The sequence below is a fragment of the Eucyclogobius newberryi genome, unplaced genomic scaffold (assembly GCF_026437365.1).
Source record: "Eucyclogobius newberryi isolate DKJ021-1_F unplaced genomic scaffold, fEucNew1.0.hap1 SCAF_9, whole genome shotgun sequence".
NCBI classification, from domain to species: Eukaryota; Metazoa; Chordata; class Actinopteri; order Gobiiformes; family Gobiidae; genus Eucyclogobius; species Eucyclogobius newberryi.
Window position 1 is genome coordinate 1257515 of NW_027316532.1, and position 15497 is coordinate 1273011.

Consider the following 15497-nt stretch of genomic DNA (forward strand, 5'->3'; position numbering starts at 1 on the left):
AAAGAGCCACATAGTGAGAGCCACATAGTGAGACTAAAGAGCCACATAGTGAGACTAAAGAGCCACATAGTGAGACTAAAGAGCCACATAGTGAGACTAAAGAGCCACATAGTGAGACTAAAGAGCCACATAGTGAGACTAGAGAGCCACATAGTGAGACTAGAGAGCCACATAGTGAGACTAGAGAGCCACATAGTGAGACTAAAGAGCCACATAGTGAGACTAAAGAGCCACATAGTGAGAGCCATATAGTGGGACTAAAGAGCCACATAGTGAGACTAAAGAGCCACATAGTGAGAGCCACATAGTGAGACTAAAGAGCCACATAGTGAGACTAAAGAGCCACAAAGTGAGACTAAAGAGCCACATAGTGAGACTAAAGAGAGCCACATAGTGAGACTAAAGAGCCACAAAGTGAGACTAAAGAGCCACATAGTGAGACTTAAGAGCCACATAGTTGGACTAAAGAGCCACATAGTGGGACTAAAGAGCCACATAGTGAGAGCCACATAGTGGGACTAAAGAGCCACATAGTGAGACTAAAGAGCCACATAGTGAGAGCCACATAGTGAGACTAAAGAGCCACATAGTGAGACTAGAGAGAGCCACATAGTGAGACTAAAGAGCCACATAGTGAGAGCCACATAGTGAGACTAAAGAGCCACATAGTAAGAGCCACATAGTGAGACTAAAGAGCCACATAGTGAGAGCCACATAGTGAGACTAAAGAGCCACATAGTGAGAGCCACATAGTGAGACTAAAGAGCCACATAGTGAGACTAAAGAGCCACATAGTGAGACTAAAGAGCCACATAGTGAGACTAAAGAGCCACATAGTGAGACTAAAGAGAGCCACATAGTGAGACTAAAGAGAGCCACATAGTGAGACTAAAGAGAGCCACATAGTGAGACTAAAGAGCCACATAGTGAGACTAAAGAGCCACATAGTGAGACTAAAGAGCCACATAGTGAGACCAAAGAGCCACATAGTGAGACTAAAGAGCAACATAATGAGACTAAAGAGCCACATAGGAAGACTAGAGAGCCACATAGTGAGACTAAAGAGCCACATAGTGAGACTAGAGAGCCACATAGTGAGACTAAAGAGCCACATAATGAGACTAAAGAGCCACATAGTGAGAGCCACATAGTGAGACTAAAGAGCCACATAGTGAGACTAAAGAGAGCCACATAGTGAGACTAAAGAGCCACATAGTGAGACTAAAGAGAGCCACATAGTGAGACTAAAGAGCCACATAGTGAGACTAAAGAGCCACATAGTGAGACTAAAGAGAGCCACATAGTGAGACTAAAGAGCCACATAGTGAGACTAAAGAGCCACATAGTGAGACTAAAGAGAGCCACATAGTGAGACTAAAGAGCCACATAGTGAGACTAAAGAGCCACATAGTGAGACTAAAGAGCCACATAGTGAGACTAAAGAGCCACATAGTGAGACTAAAGAGAGCCACATAGTGAGACTAAAGAGCCACATAGTGAGACTAAAGAGCCACATAGTGAGACTAAAGAGAGCCACATAGTGAGACTAAAGAGCCACATAGTGAGACTAAAGAGAGCCACATAGTGAGACTAAAGAGCCACATAGTGAGACTAAAGAGAGCCACATAGTGAGACTAAAGAGCCACATAGTGAGACTAAAGAGAGCCACATAGTGAGACTAAAGAGCCACATAGTGAGACTAAAGAGCCACATAGTGAGACTAAAGAGAGCCACATAGTGAGACTAAAGAGAGCCACATAGTGAGACTAAAGAGCCACATAGTGAGACTAAAGAGCCACATAGTGAGACTAAAGAGAGCCACATAGTGAGACTAAAGAGCCACATAGTGAGACTAAAGAGCCACATAGTGAGACTAGAGAGCCACATAGTGAGAATAAAGAGCCACATAGTGAGAGCCACATAGTGAGACTAAAGAGAGCCACATAGTGAGACTAAAGAGCCACATAGTGAGACTAAAGAGCCACATAGTGAGACTAAAGAGCCACATAGTGAGACTAAAGAGCCACATAGTGAGACCAAAGAGCCACATAGTGAGACTAAAGAGCCACATAATGAGACTAAAGAGCCACATAGGAAGACTAGAGAGCCACATAGTGAGACTAAAGAGCCACATAGTGAGACTAGAGAGCCACATAGTGAGACTAAAGAGCCACATAATGAGACTAAAGAGCCACATAGTGAGAGCCACATAGTGAGACTAAAGAGCCACATAGTGAGACTAAAGAGAGCCACATAGTGAGACTAAAGAGCCACATAGTGAGACTAAAGAGAGCCACATAGTGAGACTAAAGAGCCACATAGTGAGACTAAAGAGCCACATAGTGAGACTAAAGAGAGCCACATAGTGAGACTAAAGAGCCACATAGTGAGACTAAAGAGCCACATAGTGAGACTAAAGAGAGCCACATAGTGAGACTAAAGAGCCACATATTGAGACTAAAGAGCCACATAGTGAGACTAAAGAGCCACATAGTGAGACTAAAGAGCCACATAGTGAGACTAAAGAGCCACATAGTGAGACTAAAGAGAGCCACATAGTGAGACTAAAGAGCCACATAGTGAGACTAAAGAGCCACATAGTGAGACTAAAGAGAGCCACATAGTGAGACTAAAGAGCCACATAGTGAGACTAAAGAGAGCCACATAGTGAGACTAAAGAGCCACATAGTGAGACTAAAGAGAGCCACATAGTGAGACTAAAGAGCCACATAGTGAGACTAAAGAGAGCCACATAGTGAGACTAAAGAGCCACATAGTGAGACTAAAGAGCCACATAGTGAGACTAAAGAGAGCCACATAGTGAGACTAAAGAGAGCCACATAGTGAGACTAAAGAGCCACATAGTGAGACTAAAGAGCCACATAGTGAGACTAAAGAGCCACATAGTGAGACTAGAGAGCCACATAGTGAGAATAAAGAGCCACATAGTGAGAGCCACATAGTGAGACTAAAGAGAGCCACATAGTGAGACTAAAGAGCCACATAGTGAGACTAAAGAGCCACATAGTGAGACTAAAGAGCCACATAGTGAGACTAAAGAGCCACATAGTGAGACTAAAGAGAGCCACATAGTGAGACTAAAGAGCCACATAGTGAGACTAAAGAGCCACATAGTGAGACTAAAGAGCCACATAGTGAGACTAGAGAGCCACATAGTGAGACTAAAGAGCCACATAGTGAGACTAGAGAGCCACATAGTGAGACTAGAGAGCCACATAGTGAGACTAAAGAGCCACATAGTGAGACTAAAGAGCCACATAGTGAGACTAAAGAGCCACATAGTGAGACTAAAGAGCCACATAGTGAGACTAAAGAGAGCCACATAGTGTGACTAAAGAGCCACATAGTGAGACTAAAGAGCCACATAGTGAGACTAAAGAGCCACATAGTGAGACTAAAGAGCCACATAGTGAGACTAAAGAGCCACATAGTGAGACTAAAGAGCCACATAGTGAGACTAAAGAGCCACATAGTGAGACTAAAGAGCCACATAGTAGGACTAAAGAGCCACTGCACCAGAGGCTCTCTCTCACGTCAGACACTAGAGTTCAGGACCACAGAACGTCGTGCAGCTTCATCTTAAAGACACAAAGCACTGGATCAAAGACAGTGAGGAGAAGACTCTGAGCAGGACAAAAGATGAAGAGAAAGAGTTACAGAGATGATCTTTGTTCAAAAAGAAAAACGGCTTTAAATAGAAATCTTCTTTAAGATTAAACCTTCCGGTTGTTTATAATGACATTTTGAAACCTTGGAGAGGTCGACGCCCAAAGAATTTGGATGATAATCAGTTACACAGGAGGAGAGAGAGTTCAGATGAAACAATGACACTCCTGGATGAATGAGGGATTACACGACCCCGCCCTTATATGGTATATCAGGGCGGGGTCAGGTGTAAAGTGGGCTGGGCTTCAGCAAGAGGGAATGGCGTGTGCTGCGCAGGTTTTATACAAATTTGAAAATGTTTGCGGTGGTGAAATGTCCTTTCCGGTACGCACTCTTTCAAGTACAATTTGATGCACTCTTTTATAAATGAGGCCCTGAAGCCCCTGGTCTAGATCAAAGCAGGTCCAGACCAGGACTAAACCTGGACCGACCGTGCTGCAGGAGGTCCGTCACGTCCAGCTCCAGAGATGGCAGGATTTTGTCAAACATTTTGAACCTTTTGCCAAAACGTGGCATTTGTAGAATAAGACACGAGGGAACCTGTGAACAAAGAAGATCTGATTAGACCTGGACCTGGTTTGCACCTAGTTTAGTCCCGTTCTAGTCCAGGATCAGACCTCGGACAGCTTGAGTCCGTTGCTGTAGAACGAGTGCTCCAGCAGCTGTTGGACTGAGGGCAGAACCAGGCTGTGGTTCTGCTCCAAGAAGATCTGGTAATAGAACGAGTCCTGGACTTTCCCACCTGACCACCTGCAAGACACCGGTCAATCAGAGCGCAGGACAGAGAGGTGTCCAATCAGAGCGCAGGACAGAAAGAAGTGTCCAATCAGAGCGAAGGACAGAAAGAAGTGTCCAATCAGACGCACAGTTTGAGCAGTGGATCCAGTGCCAGGATGTGATGCATGAGAACGGTCAAGAACTCCTCTGGATCTGAAACAGAGACAAGAAAAGCTGTAAGGTCTGGTCTGAAATAAAGGCATGAACAGCTGTAAGGTCTGGTCTGAAATAAAGACGAGCACAGCTGTAAGGTCTGGTCTGAAATAGAGACATGAACAGCTGTAAGGTATGGTCTGAAATAAAGACGAGAACAGCTGTAAGGTCTGGTCTGAATAGATGAGAACTGATGTAAGGTCTTGAACTGAAACAGAGACAAGGACAGCTGTATGGTCTGGTCTGAAACAGAGACCTGAACAGCTGTCTGGTCTGAAACAGAGACAAGGACAGCTGTAAGGTCTGGTCTGAAACAGAGACAAGGACAGCTGTAATGTCTGAGGTCTGAAACTGAGAAAAGAAGACCTGTAAGGTCTGTTTTATGAAGCCCGCGTAAATTCAGCCTGGAAGACCTAACTCCACCCATCTACGTCAAGGCCTCCATGGAAGGACCCTCTCCCAGCGCCATCATCGCACTCAAGCGGGCGTGGCCTGTCTGTGAGAGTCAGATCCCTCACTTCACCATGGACTCTTCCAGGTTTCTGCGCTTATCCCAAAGAGGTTATGCTGTTTTTCCCGGCCAAAGAATGAGGGTGTAAGGACAGAAGGAGGGTGAAAGGACAGAAGGAAGGAGGGTGTAAGGACAGAAGGAAGGAGGGTGAAAGGACAGAAGGAGGGTGAAAGGACAGAAGGAGGGTGTAAGGACAGAAGGAGGGTGAAAGGACAGAAGGAGGGTGAAAGGACAGAAGGAGGGTGAAAGGACAGAAGGAGGGTGGAAGGACAGAAGAGGGTGAAAGGACAGAAGGAGGGTGAAAGGACAGAAGGAGGGTGAAAGGACAGAAGGAAGGAGGGTGTAATGACAGAAGGAAGGAGGGTGTAAGGACAGAAGGAGGGTGAAAGGACAGAAGGAGGGTGTAAGGACAGAAGGAGGGTGAAAGGACAGAAGGAGGGTGGAAGGACAGAAGAGGGTGAAAGGACAGAAGGAGGGTGAAAGGACAGAAGGAGGGTGAAAGGACAGAAGGAAGGAGGGTGTAAGGACAGAAGGAGGGTGAAAGGACAGAAGGAGGGTGAAAGGACAGAAGGAGGGTGTAAGGACAGAAGGAGGGTGAAAGGACAGAAGGAGGGTGTGAGGACAGAAGGAGGGTGAAAGGACAGAAGGAAGGAGGGTGTAAGGACAGAATGAGGGTGTAAGGACAGAAGGAGGGTGAAAGGACGGAAGGAGGGTGTGAGGACAGAAGGAGGGTGAAAGGACAGAAGGAAGGAGGGTGTAAGGACAGAATGAGGGTGTAAGGACAGAAGGAGGGTGAAAGGACGGAAGGAGGGTGTGAGGACAGAAGGAGGGTGAAAGGACAGAAGGAAGGAGGGTGTAAGGACAGAAGGAAGGAGGGTGAAAGGACAGAAGGAGGGTGAAAGGACAGAAGGAGGGTGAAAGGACAGAAGGAGGGTGTAAGGACAGAAGGAGGGTGAAAGGACAGAAGGAGGGTGTAAGGACAGAAGGAGGGTGAAAGGACAGAAGGAGGGTGAAAAGACAGAAGGAGGGTGAAAGGACAGAAGGAGGGTGGAAGGACAGGAGGGTGAAAGGACAGAAGGAGGGTGAAAGGACAGAAGGAGGGTGAAAGGACAGAAGGAAGGAGGGTGTAAGGACAGAAGGAAGGAGGGTGAAAGGACAGAAGGAGGGTGAAAGGACAGAAGGAGGGTGAAAGGACAGAAGGAGGGTGTAAGGACAGAAGGAGGGTGTAAGGACAGAAGGAGGGTGACAGGACAGAAGGAGGGTGAAAGGACAAAAGGAGGGTGAAAGGACAGAAGGAAGGAGGGTGTAATGACAGAAGGAAGGAGGGTGTAAGGACAGAAGGAGGGTGAAAGGACAGAAGGAGGGTGAAAGGACAGAAGGAGGGTGGAAGGACAGAAGGAGGGTGAAAGGACAGAAGGAGGGTGTTAGGACAGAAGGAGGGTGAAAGGACAGAAGGAGGATGGAAGGACAGAAGGAGGGTAGAAGGACAGAGGGAGGGTGAAAGGACAGAAGGAGGGTGGAAGGACAGAAGGAGGGTGAAAGGACAGAAGGAGGGTAAAAGGACAGAAGGAGGGTGTAAGAACAGAAGGGGGGTGTAAGGACAGAAGGAGGGTGTAAGGACAGAAGGAAGGAGGGTGAAAGGACAGAAGGAGGGTGAAAGGACAGAAGGAGGGTGTAAGGACAGAAGGAGGGTGAAAGGACAGAAGGAGGGTGTAAGGACAGAAGGAGGGTGAAAGGACAGAAGGAGGGTGAAAGGACAAAAGGAGGGTGAAAGGACAGAAGGAAGGAGGGTGTAATGACAGAAGGAGGGTGAAAGGACAGAAGGAGGGTGAAAGGACAAAAGGAGGGTGAAAGGACAGAAGGAAGGAGGGTGTAAGGACAGAAGGAGGGTGAAAGGACAGAAGGAAGGTGAAAGGACAGAAGGAGGGTGGAAGGACAGAAGGAGGGTGAAAGGACAGAAGGAGGGTGAAAGGACAGAAGGAGGGTGTAAGGACAGAAGGAAGGTGTAAGGACAGAAGGAGGGTGTAAGGACAGAAGGAGGGTGAAAGGACAGAAGGAGGGTGTAAGGACAGAATGAGGGTGAAAGGACAGAAGGAGGGTGAAAGGACAGAAGGAGGGTGTAAGGACAGAAGGAGGGTGAAAGGACAGAAGGAGGGTGAAAAGACAGAAGGAGGGTGAAAGGACAGAAGGAGGGTGGAAGGACAGAAGGAGGGTGAAAGGACAGAAGGAGGGTGTAAGGACAGAAGGAAGGAGGGTGTAAGGACAGAAGGAAGAAGGGTGAAAGGACAGAAGGAGGGTGAAAGGACAGAAGGAGGGTGAAAGGACAGAAGGAGGGTGAAAGGACAGAAGGAGGGTGAAAGGACAGAAGGAGGGTGTAAGGACAGAAGGAGGGTGAAAGGACAGAAGGAGGGTGAAAGGACAGAAGGAGGGTGAAAGGACAGAAGGAAGGAGGGTGTAAGGACAGAAGGAAGAAGGGTGAAAGGAAAGAAGGAGGGTGAAAGGACAGAAGGAAGGAGGGTGTAGTGACAGAAGGAAGGAGGGTGAAAGGACAGAAGGAGGGTGAAAGGACAGAAGGAGGGTGAAAGGACAGAAGGAGGGTGTAAGGACAGAAGGAGGGTGAAAGGACAGAAGGAGGGTGAAAGGACAGAAGGAGGGTGAAAGGACAGAAGGAGGGTGAAAGGACAGAAGGAGGGTGGAAGGACAGAAGAGGGTGAAAGGACAGAAGGAGGGTGAAAGGACAGAAGGAGGGTGAAAGGACAGAAGGAAGGAGGGTGTAATGACAGAAGGAAGGAGGGTGTAAGGACAGAAGGCGGGTGAAAGGACAGAAGGAGGGTGTAAGGACAGAAGGAGGGTGAAAGGACAGAAGGAGGGTGAAAGGACAGAAGGAGGGTGTAAGGACAGAAGGAGGGTGAAAGGACAGAAGGAGGGTGGAAGGACAGAAGAGGGTGAAAGGACAGAAGGAGGGTGAAAGGACAGAAGGAGGGTGAAAGGACAGAAGGAAGGAGGGTGTAAGGACAGAAGGAGGGTGAAAGGACAGAAGGAGGGTGAAAGGACAGAAGGAGGGTGTAAGGACAGAAGGAGGGTGAAAGGACAGAAGGAGGGTGTAAGGACAGAAGGAGGGTGAAAGGACAGAAGGAAGGAGGGTGTAATGACAGAAGGAAGGAGGGTGTAAGGACAGAAGGAGGGTGTAAGGACAGAAGGAGGGTGTAAGGACAGAAGGAGGGTGAAAGGACAGAAGGAGGGTGTAAGGACAGAAGGAGGGTGAAAGGACAGAAGGAGGGTGTAAGGATAGACGGAGGGTGAAAGGACAGAAGGAGGGTGAAAGGACAGAAGGAAGGAGGGTGTAAGGACAGAATGAGGGTGTAAGGACAGAAGGAGGGTGAAAGGACGGAAGGAGGGTGTGAGGACAGAAGGAGGGTGAAAGGACAGAAGGAAGGAGGGTGTAAGGACAGAAGGAAGGAGGGTGAAAGGACAGAAGGAGGGTGAAAGGACAGAAGGAGGGTGAAAGGACAGAAGGAGGGTGTAAGGACAGAAGGAGGGTGAAAGGACAGAAGGAGGGTGTAAGGACAGAAGGAGGGTGAAAGGACAGAAGGAGGGTGAAAAGACAGAAGGAGGGTGAAAGGACAGAAGGAGGGTGGAAGGACAGAAGGAGGGTGATAGGACAGAAGGAGGGTGAAAGGACAGAAGGAGGGTGAAAGGACAGAAGGAAGGAGGGTGTAAGGACAGAAGGAAGGAGGGTGAAAGGACAGAAGGAGGGTGAAAGGACAGAAGGAGGGTGAAAGGACAGAAGGAGGGTGTAAGGACAGAAGGAGGGTGTAAGGACAGAAGGAGGGTGACAGGACAGAAGTAGGGTGAAAGGACAAAAGGAGGGTGAAAGGACAGAAGGAAGGAGGGTGTAATGACAGAAGGAAGGAGGGTGTAAGGACAGAAGGAGGGTGAAAGGACAGAAGGAGGGTGAAAGGACAGAAGGAGGGTGTAAGGACAGAAGGAGGGTGAAAGGACAGAAGGAGGGTGAAAGGACAGAAGGAGGGTGTAAGGACAGAAGGAGGGTGAAAGGACAGAAGGAGGGTGGAAGGACAGAAGAGGGTGAAAGGACAGAAGGAGGGTGAAAGGACAGAAGGAGGGTGAAAGGACAGAAGGAAGGAGGGTGTAAGGACAGAAGGAGGGTGAAAGGACAGAAGGAGGGTGTAAGGACAGAAGGAGGGTGAAAGGACAGAAGGAGGGTGTAAGGATAGACGGAGGGTGAAAGGACAGAAGGAGGGTGAAAGGACGGAAGGAGGGTGTGAGGACAGAAGGAGGGTGAAAGGACAGAAGGAAGGAGGGTGTAAGGACAGAAGGAAGGAGGGTGAAAGGACAGAAGGAGGGTGAAAGGACAGAAGGAGGGTGAAAGGACAGAAGGAGGGTGTAAGGACAGAAGGAGGGTGAAAGGACAGAAGGAGGGTGTAAGGACAGAAGGAGGGTGAAAGGACAGAAGGAGGGTGAAAAGACAGAAGGAGGGTGAAAGGACAGAAGGAAGGTGGAAGGACAGAAGGAGGGTGAAAGGACAGAAGGAGGGTGAAAGGACAGAAGGAGGATGAAAGGACAGAAGGAAGGAGGGTGTAAGGACAGAAGGAAGGAGGGTGAAAGGACAGAAGGAGGGTGAAAGGACAGAAGGAGGGTGAAAGGACAGAAGGAGGGTGTAAGGACAGAAGGAGGGTGTAAGGACAGAAGGAGGGTGACAGGACAGAAGGAGGGTGAAAGGACAAAAGGAGGGTGAAAGGACAGAAGGAAGGAGGGTGTAATGACAGAAGGAAGGAGGGTGTAAGGACAGAAGGAGGGTGAAAGGACAGAAGGAGGGTGAAAGGACAGAAGGAGGGTGAAAGGACAGAAGGAAGGAGGGTGTAAGGACAGAAGGAAGGAGGGTGAAAGGACAGAAGGAGGGTGAAAGGACAGAAGGAGGGTGAAAGGACAGAAGGAGGGTGTAAGGACAGAAGGACGGTGAAAGGACAGAAGGAGGGTGAAAGGACAGAAGGAGGGTGAAAGGACAGAAGGAGGGTGAAAGGACAGAAGGAGGGTGGAAGGACAGAAGAGGGTGAAAGGACAGAAGGAGGGTGAAAGGACAGAAGGAGGGTGAAAGGACAGAAGGAAGGAGGGTGTAATGACAGAAGGAAGGAGGGTGTAAGGACAGAAGGAGGGTGAAAGGACAGAAGGAGGGTGTAAGGACAGAAGGAGGGTGAAAGGACAGAAGGAGGGTGAAAGGACAGAAGGAGGGTGTAAGGACAGAAGGAGGGTGAAAGGACAGAAGGAGGGTGGAAGGACAGAAGAGGGTGAAAGGACAGAAGGAGGGTGAAAGGACAGAAGGAGGGTGAAAGCACAGAAGGAAGGAGGGTGTAAGGACAGAAGGAGGGTGAAAGGACAGAAGGAGGGTGTAAGGACAGAAGGAGGGTGAAAGGACAGAAGGAGGGTGTAAGGACAGAAGGAGGGTGAAAGTACAGAAGGAAGGAGGGTGTAATGACAGAAGGAAGGAGGGTGTAAGGACAGAAGGAGGGTGTAAGGACAGAAGGAGGGTGTAAGGACAGAAGGAGGGTGAAAGGACAGAAGGAGGGTGTAAGGACAGAAGGAGGGTGAAAGGACAGAAGGAGGGTGTAAGGATAGACGGAGGGTGAAAGGACAGAAGGAGGGTGAAAGGACAGAAGGAAGGAGGGTGTAAGGACAGAATGAGGGTGTAAGGACAGAAGGAGGGTGAAAGGACGGAAGGAGGGTGTGAGGACAGAAGGAGGGTGAAAGGACAGAAGGAAGGAGGGTGTAAGGACAGAAGGAAGGAGGGTGAAAGGACAGAAGGAGGGTGAAAGGACAGAAGGAGGGTGAAAGGACAGAAGGAGGGTGTAAGGACAGAAGGAGGGTGAAAGGACAGAAGGAGGGTGTAAGGACAGAAGGAGGGTGAAAGGACAGAAGGAGGGTGAAAAGACAGAAGGAGGGTGAAAGGACAGAAGGAGGGTGAAAGGACAGAAGGAGGGTGAAAGGACAGAAGGAAGGAGGGTGTAAGGACAGAAGGAAGGAGGGTGAAAGGACAGAAGGAGGGTGAAAGGACAGAAGGAGGGTGAAAGGACAGAAGGAGGGTGTAAGGACAGAAGGAGGGTGAAAGGACAGAAGGAGGGTGAAAGGACAGAAGGAGGGTGAAAGGACAGAAGGAGGGTGAAAGGACAGAAGGAGGGTGGAAGGACAGAAGAGGGTGAAAGGACAGAAGGAGGGTGAAAGGACAGAAGGAGGGTGAAAGGACAGAAGGAAGGAGGGTGTAATGACAGAAGGAAGGAGGGTGTAAGGACAGAAGGAGGGTGAAAGGACAGAAGGAGGGTGAAAGGACAGAAGGAGGGTGTAAGGACAGAAGGAGGGTGTAAGGACAGAAGGAGGGTGAAAGGACAGAAGGAGGGTGTAAGGACAGAAGGAGGGTGAAAGGACAGAAGGAGGGTGTAAGGATAGACGGAGGGTGAAAGGACAGAAGGAGGGTGAAAGGACAGAAGGAAGGAGGGTGTAAGGACAGAATGAGGGTGTAAGGACAGAAGGAGGGTGAAAGGACGGAAGGAGGGTGTGAGGACAGAAGGAGGGTGAAAGGACAGAAGGAAGGAGGGTGTAAGGACAGAAGGAAGGAGGGTGAAAGGACAGAAGGAGGGTGAAAGGACAGAAGGAGGGTGAAAGGACAGAAGGAGGGTGTAAGGACAGAAGGAGGGTGAAAGGACAGAAGGAGGGTGAAAAGACAGAAGGAGGGTGAAAGGACAGAAGGAGGGTGGAAGGACAGAAGGAGGGTGAAAGGACAGAAGGAGGGTGAAAGGACAGAAGGAGGGTGAAAGGACAGAAGGAGGGTGTAAGGACAGAAGGAGGGTGAAAGGACAGAAGGAGGGTGTAAGGACAGAAGGAGGGTGAAAGGACAGAAGGAGGGTGAAAAGACAGAAGGAGGGTGAAAGGACAGAAGGAGGGTGGAAGGACAGGAGGGTGAAAGGACAGAAGGAGGGTGAAAGGACAGAAGGAGGGTGAAAGGACAGAAGGAAGGAGGGTGTAAGGACAGAAGGAAGGAGGGTGAAAGGACAGAAGGAGGGTGAAAGGACAGAAGGAGGGTGAAAGGACAGAAGGAGGGTGTAAGGACAGAAGGAGGGTGTAAGGACAGAAGGAGGGTGACAGGACAGAAGGAGGGTGAAAGGACAAAAGGAGGGTGAAAGGACAGAAGGAAGGAGGGTGTAATGACAGAAGGAAGGAGGGTGTAAGGACAGAAGGAGGGTGAAAGGACAGAAGGAGGGTGAAAGGACAGAAGGAGGGTGAAAGGACAGAAGGAGGGTGAAAGGACAGAAGGAGGGTGAAAGGACAGAAGGAGGGTGGAAGGACAGAAGAGGGTGAAAGGACAGAAGGAGGGTGAAAGGACAGAAGGAGGGTGAAAGGACAGAAGGAAGGAGGGTGTAATGACAGAAGGAAGGAGGGTGTAAGGACAGAAGGAGGGTGAAAGGACAGAAGGAGGGTGAAAGGACAGAAGGAGGGTGTAAGGACAGAAGGAGGGTGAAAGGACAGAAGGAGGGTGTAAGGACAGAAGGAGGGTGAAAGGACAGAAGGAGGGTGTAAGGATAGACGGAGGGTGAAAGGACAGAAGGAGGGTGAAAGGACAGAAGGAAGGAGGGTGTAAGGACAGAATGAGGGTGTAAGGACAGAAGGAGGGTGAAAGGACGGAAGGAGGGTGTGAGGACAGAAGGAGGGTGAAAGGACAGAAGGAAGGAGGGTGTAAGGACAGAAGGAAGGAGGGTGAAAGGACAGAAGGAGGGTGAAAGGACAGAAGGAGGGTGAAAGGACAGAAGGAGGGTGTAAGGACAGAAGGAGGGTGAAAGGACAGAAGGAGGGTGAAAAGACAGAAGGAGGGTGAAAGGACAGAAGGAGGGTGGAAGGACAGAAGGAGGGTGAAAGGACAGAAGGAGGGTGAAAGGACGGAAGGAGGGTGTAAGGACAGAAGGAGGGTGAAAGGACAGAAGGAGGGTGAAAGGACAGAAGGAAGGAGGGTGTAAGGACAGAAGGAGGGTGAAAGGACAGAAGGAGGGTGTAAGGACAGAAGGAGGGTGAAAGGACAGAAGGAAGGAGGGTGTAATGACAGAAGGAAGGAGGGTGTAAGGACAGAAGGAGGGTGAAAGGACAGAAGGAGGGTGAAAGGACAGAAGGAGGGTGAAAGGACAGAAGGAAGGAGGGTGTAAGGACAGAAGGAAGGAGGGTGAAAGGACAGAAGGAGGGTGAAAGGACAGAAGGAGGGTGAAAGGACAGAAGGAGGGTGTAAGGACAGAAGGACGGTGAAAGGACAGAAGGAGGGTGAAAGGACAGAAGGAGGGTGAAAGGACAGAAGGAGGGTGAAAGGACAGAAGGAGGGTGGAAGGACAGAAGAGGGTGAAAGGACAGAAGGAGGGTGAAAGGACAGAAGGAGGGTGAAAGGACAGAAGGAGGGTGAAAGGACAGAAGGAGGGTGGAAGGACAGAAGAGGGTGAAAGGACAGAAGGAGGGTGAAAGGACAGAAGGAGGGTGAAAGGACAGAAGGAGGGTGAAAGGACAGAAGGAAGGAGGGTGTAAGGACAGAAGGAAGGAGGGTGAAAGGACAGAAGGAGGGTGAAAGGACAGAAGGAGGGTGAAAGGACAGAAGGAGGGTGTAAGGACAGAAGGAGGGTGAAAGGACAGAAGGAGGGTGAAAGGACAGAAGGAGGGTGAAAGGACAGAAGGAGGGTGAAAGGACAGAAGGAGGGTGAAAGGACAGAAGGAAGGAGGGTGTAATGACAGAAGGAAGGAGGGTGTAAGGACAGAAGGAGGGTGAAAGGACAGAAGGAGGGTGAAAGGACAGAAGGAGGGTGTAAGGACAGAAGGAGGGTGTAAGGACAGAAGGAGGGTGAAAGGACAGAAGGAGGGTGTAAGGACAGAAGGAGGGTGAAAGGACAGAAGGAGGGTGTAAGGATAGACGGAGGGTGAAAGGACAGAAGGAGGGTGTAAGGACAGAAGGAGGGTGAAAGGACAGAAGGAAGGAGGGTGTAATGACAGAAGGAAGGAGGGTGTAAGGACAGAAGGAGGGTGAAAGGACAGAAGGAGGGTGAAAGGACAGAAGGACGGTGAAAGGACAGAAGGAGGGTGAAAGGACAGAAGGAGGGTGAAAGGACAGAAGGAGGGTGAAAGGACAGAAGGAGGGTGGAAGGACAGAAGAGGGTGAAAGGACAGAAGGAGGGTGAAAGGACAGAAGGAGGGTGAAAGGACAGAAGGAGGGTGAAAGGACAGAAGGAGGGTGGAAGGACAGAAGAGGGTGAAAGGACAGAAGGAGGGTGAAAGGACAGAAGGAGGGTGAAAGGACAGAAGGAGGGTGAAAGGACAGAAGGAAGGAGGGTGTAAGGACAGAAGGAAGGAGGGTGAAAGGACAGAAGGAGGGTGAAAGGACAGAAGGAGGGTGAAAGGACAGAAGGAGGGTGTAAGGACAGAAGGAGGGTGAAAGGACAGAAGGAGGGTGAAAGGACAGAAGGAGGGTGAAAGGACAGAAGGAGGGTGAAAGGACAGAAGGAGGGTGGAAGGACAGAAGAGGGTGAAAGGACAGAAGGAGGGTGAAAGGACAGAAGGAGGGTGAAAGGACAGAAGGAAGGAGGGTGTAATGACAGAAGGAAGGAGGGTGTAAGGACAGAAGGAGGGTGAAAGGACAGAAGGAGGGTGAAAGGACAGAAGGAGGGTGTAAGGACAGAAGGAGGGTGTAAGGACAGAAGGAGGGTGAAAGGACAGAAGGAGGGTGTAAGGACAGAAGGAGGGTGAAAGGACAGAAGGAGGGTGTAAGGATAGACGGAGGGTGAAAGGACAGAAGGAGGGTGAAAGGACAGAAGGAAGGAGGGTGTAAGGACAGAATGAGGGTGTAAGGACAGAAGGAGGGTGAAAGGACGGAAGGAGGGTGTGAGGACAGAAGGAGGGTGAAAGGACAGAAGGAAGGAGGGTGTAAGGACAGAAGGAAGGAGGGTGAAAGGACAGAAGGAGGGTGAAAGGACAGAAGGAGGGTGAAAGGACAGAAGGAGGGTGTAAGGACAGAAGGAGGGTGAAAGGACAGAAGGAGGGTGAAAAGACAGAAGGAGGGTGAAAGGACAGAAGGAGGGTGGAAGGACAGAAGGAGGGTGAAAGGACAGAAGGAGGGTGAAAGGACAGAAGGAGGGTGAAAGGACAGAAGGAGGGTGTAAGGACAGAAGGAGGGTGAAAGGACAGAAGGAGGGTGTAAGGACAGAAGGAGGGTGAAAGGACAGAAGGAGGGTGAAAAGACAGAAGGAGGGTGAAAGGACAGAAGGAGGGTGGAAGGACAGGAGGGTGAAAGGACAGAAGGAGGGTGAAAGGACAGAAGGAGGGTGAAAGGACAGAA

The 15497-nt window shown here is 49.9% G+C and overlaps 1 protein-coding gene across 1 annotated transcript in view; it reads right to left on the reverse strand.

Moving 5' to 3' along the window:
• The window catches only part of cyldl (cylindromatosis (turban tumor syndrome), like), a 244796-nt gene that overhangs the window by 28119 nt on the left and 201180 nt on the right, over positions 1-15497 (reverse strand). Inside the window, exons 10-12 of the mRNA XM_072439059.1 lie at positions 4554-4617; positions 4305-4437; positions 4119-4227 (exon numbers count right to left, since the gene is read on the reverse strand). Coding sequence (XP_072295160.1) covers positions 4119-4227; positions 4305-4437; positions 4554-4617 — 306 coding nt within the window. The remainder of the gene's footprint in view (positions 1-4118; positions 4228-4304; positions 4438-4553; positions 4618-15497) is intronic.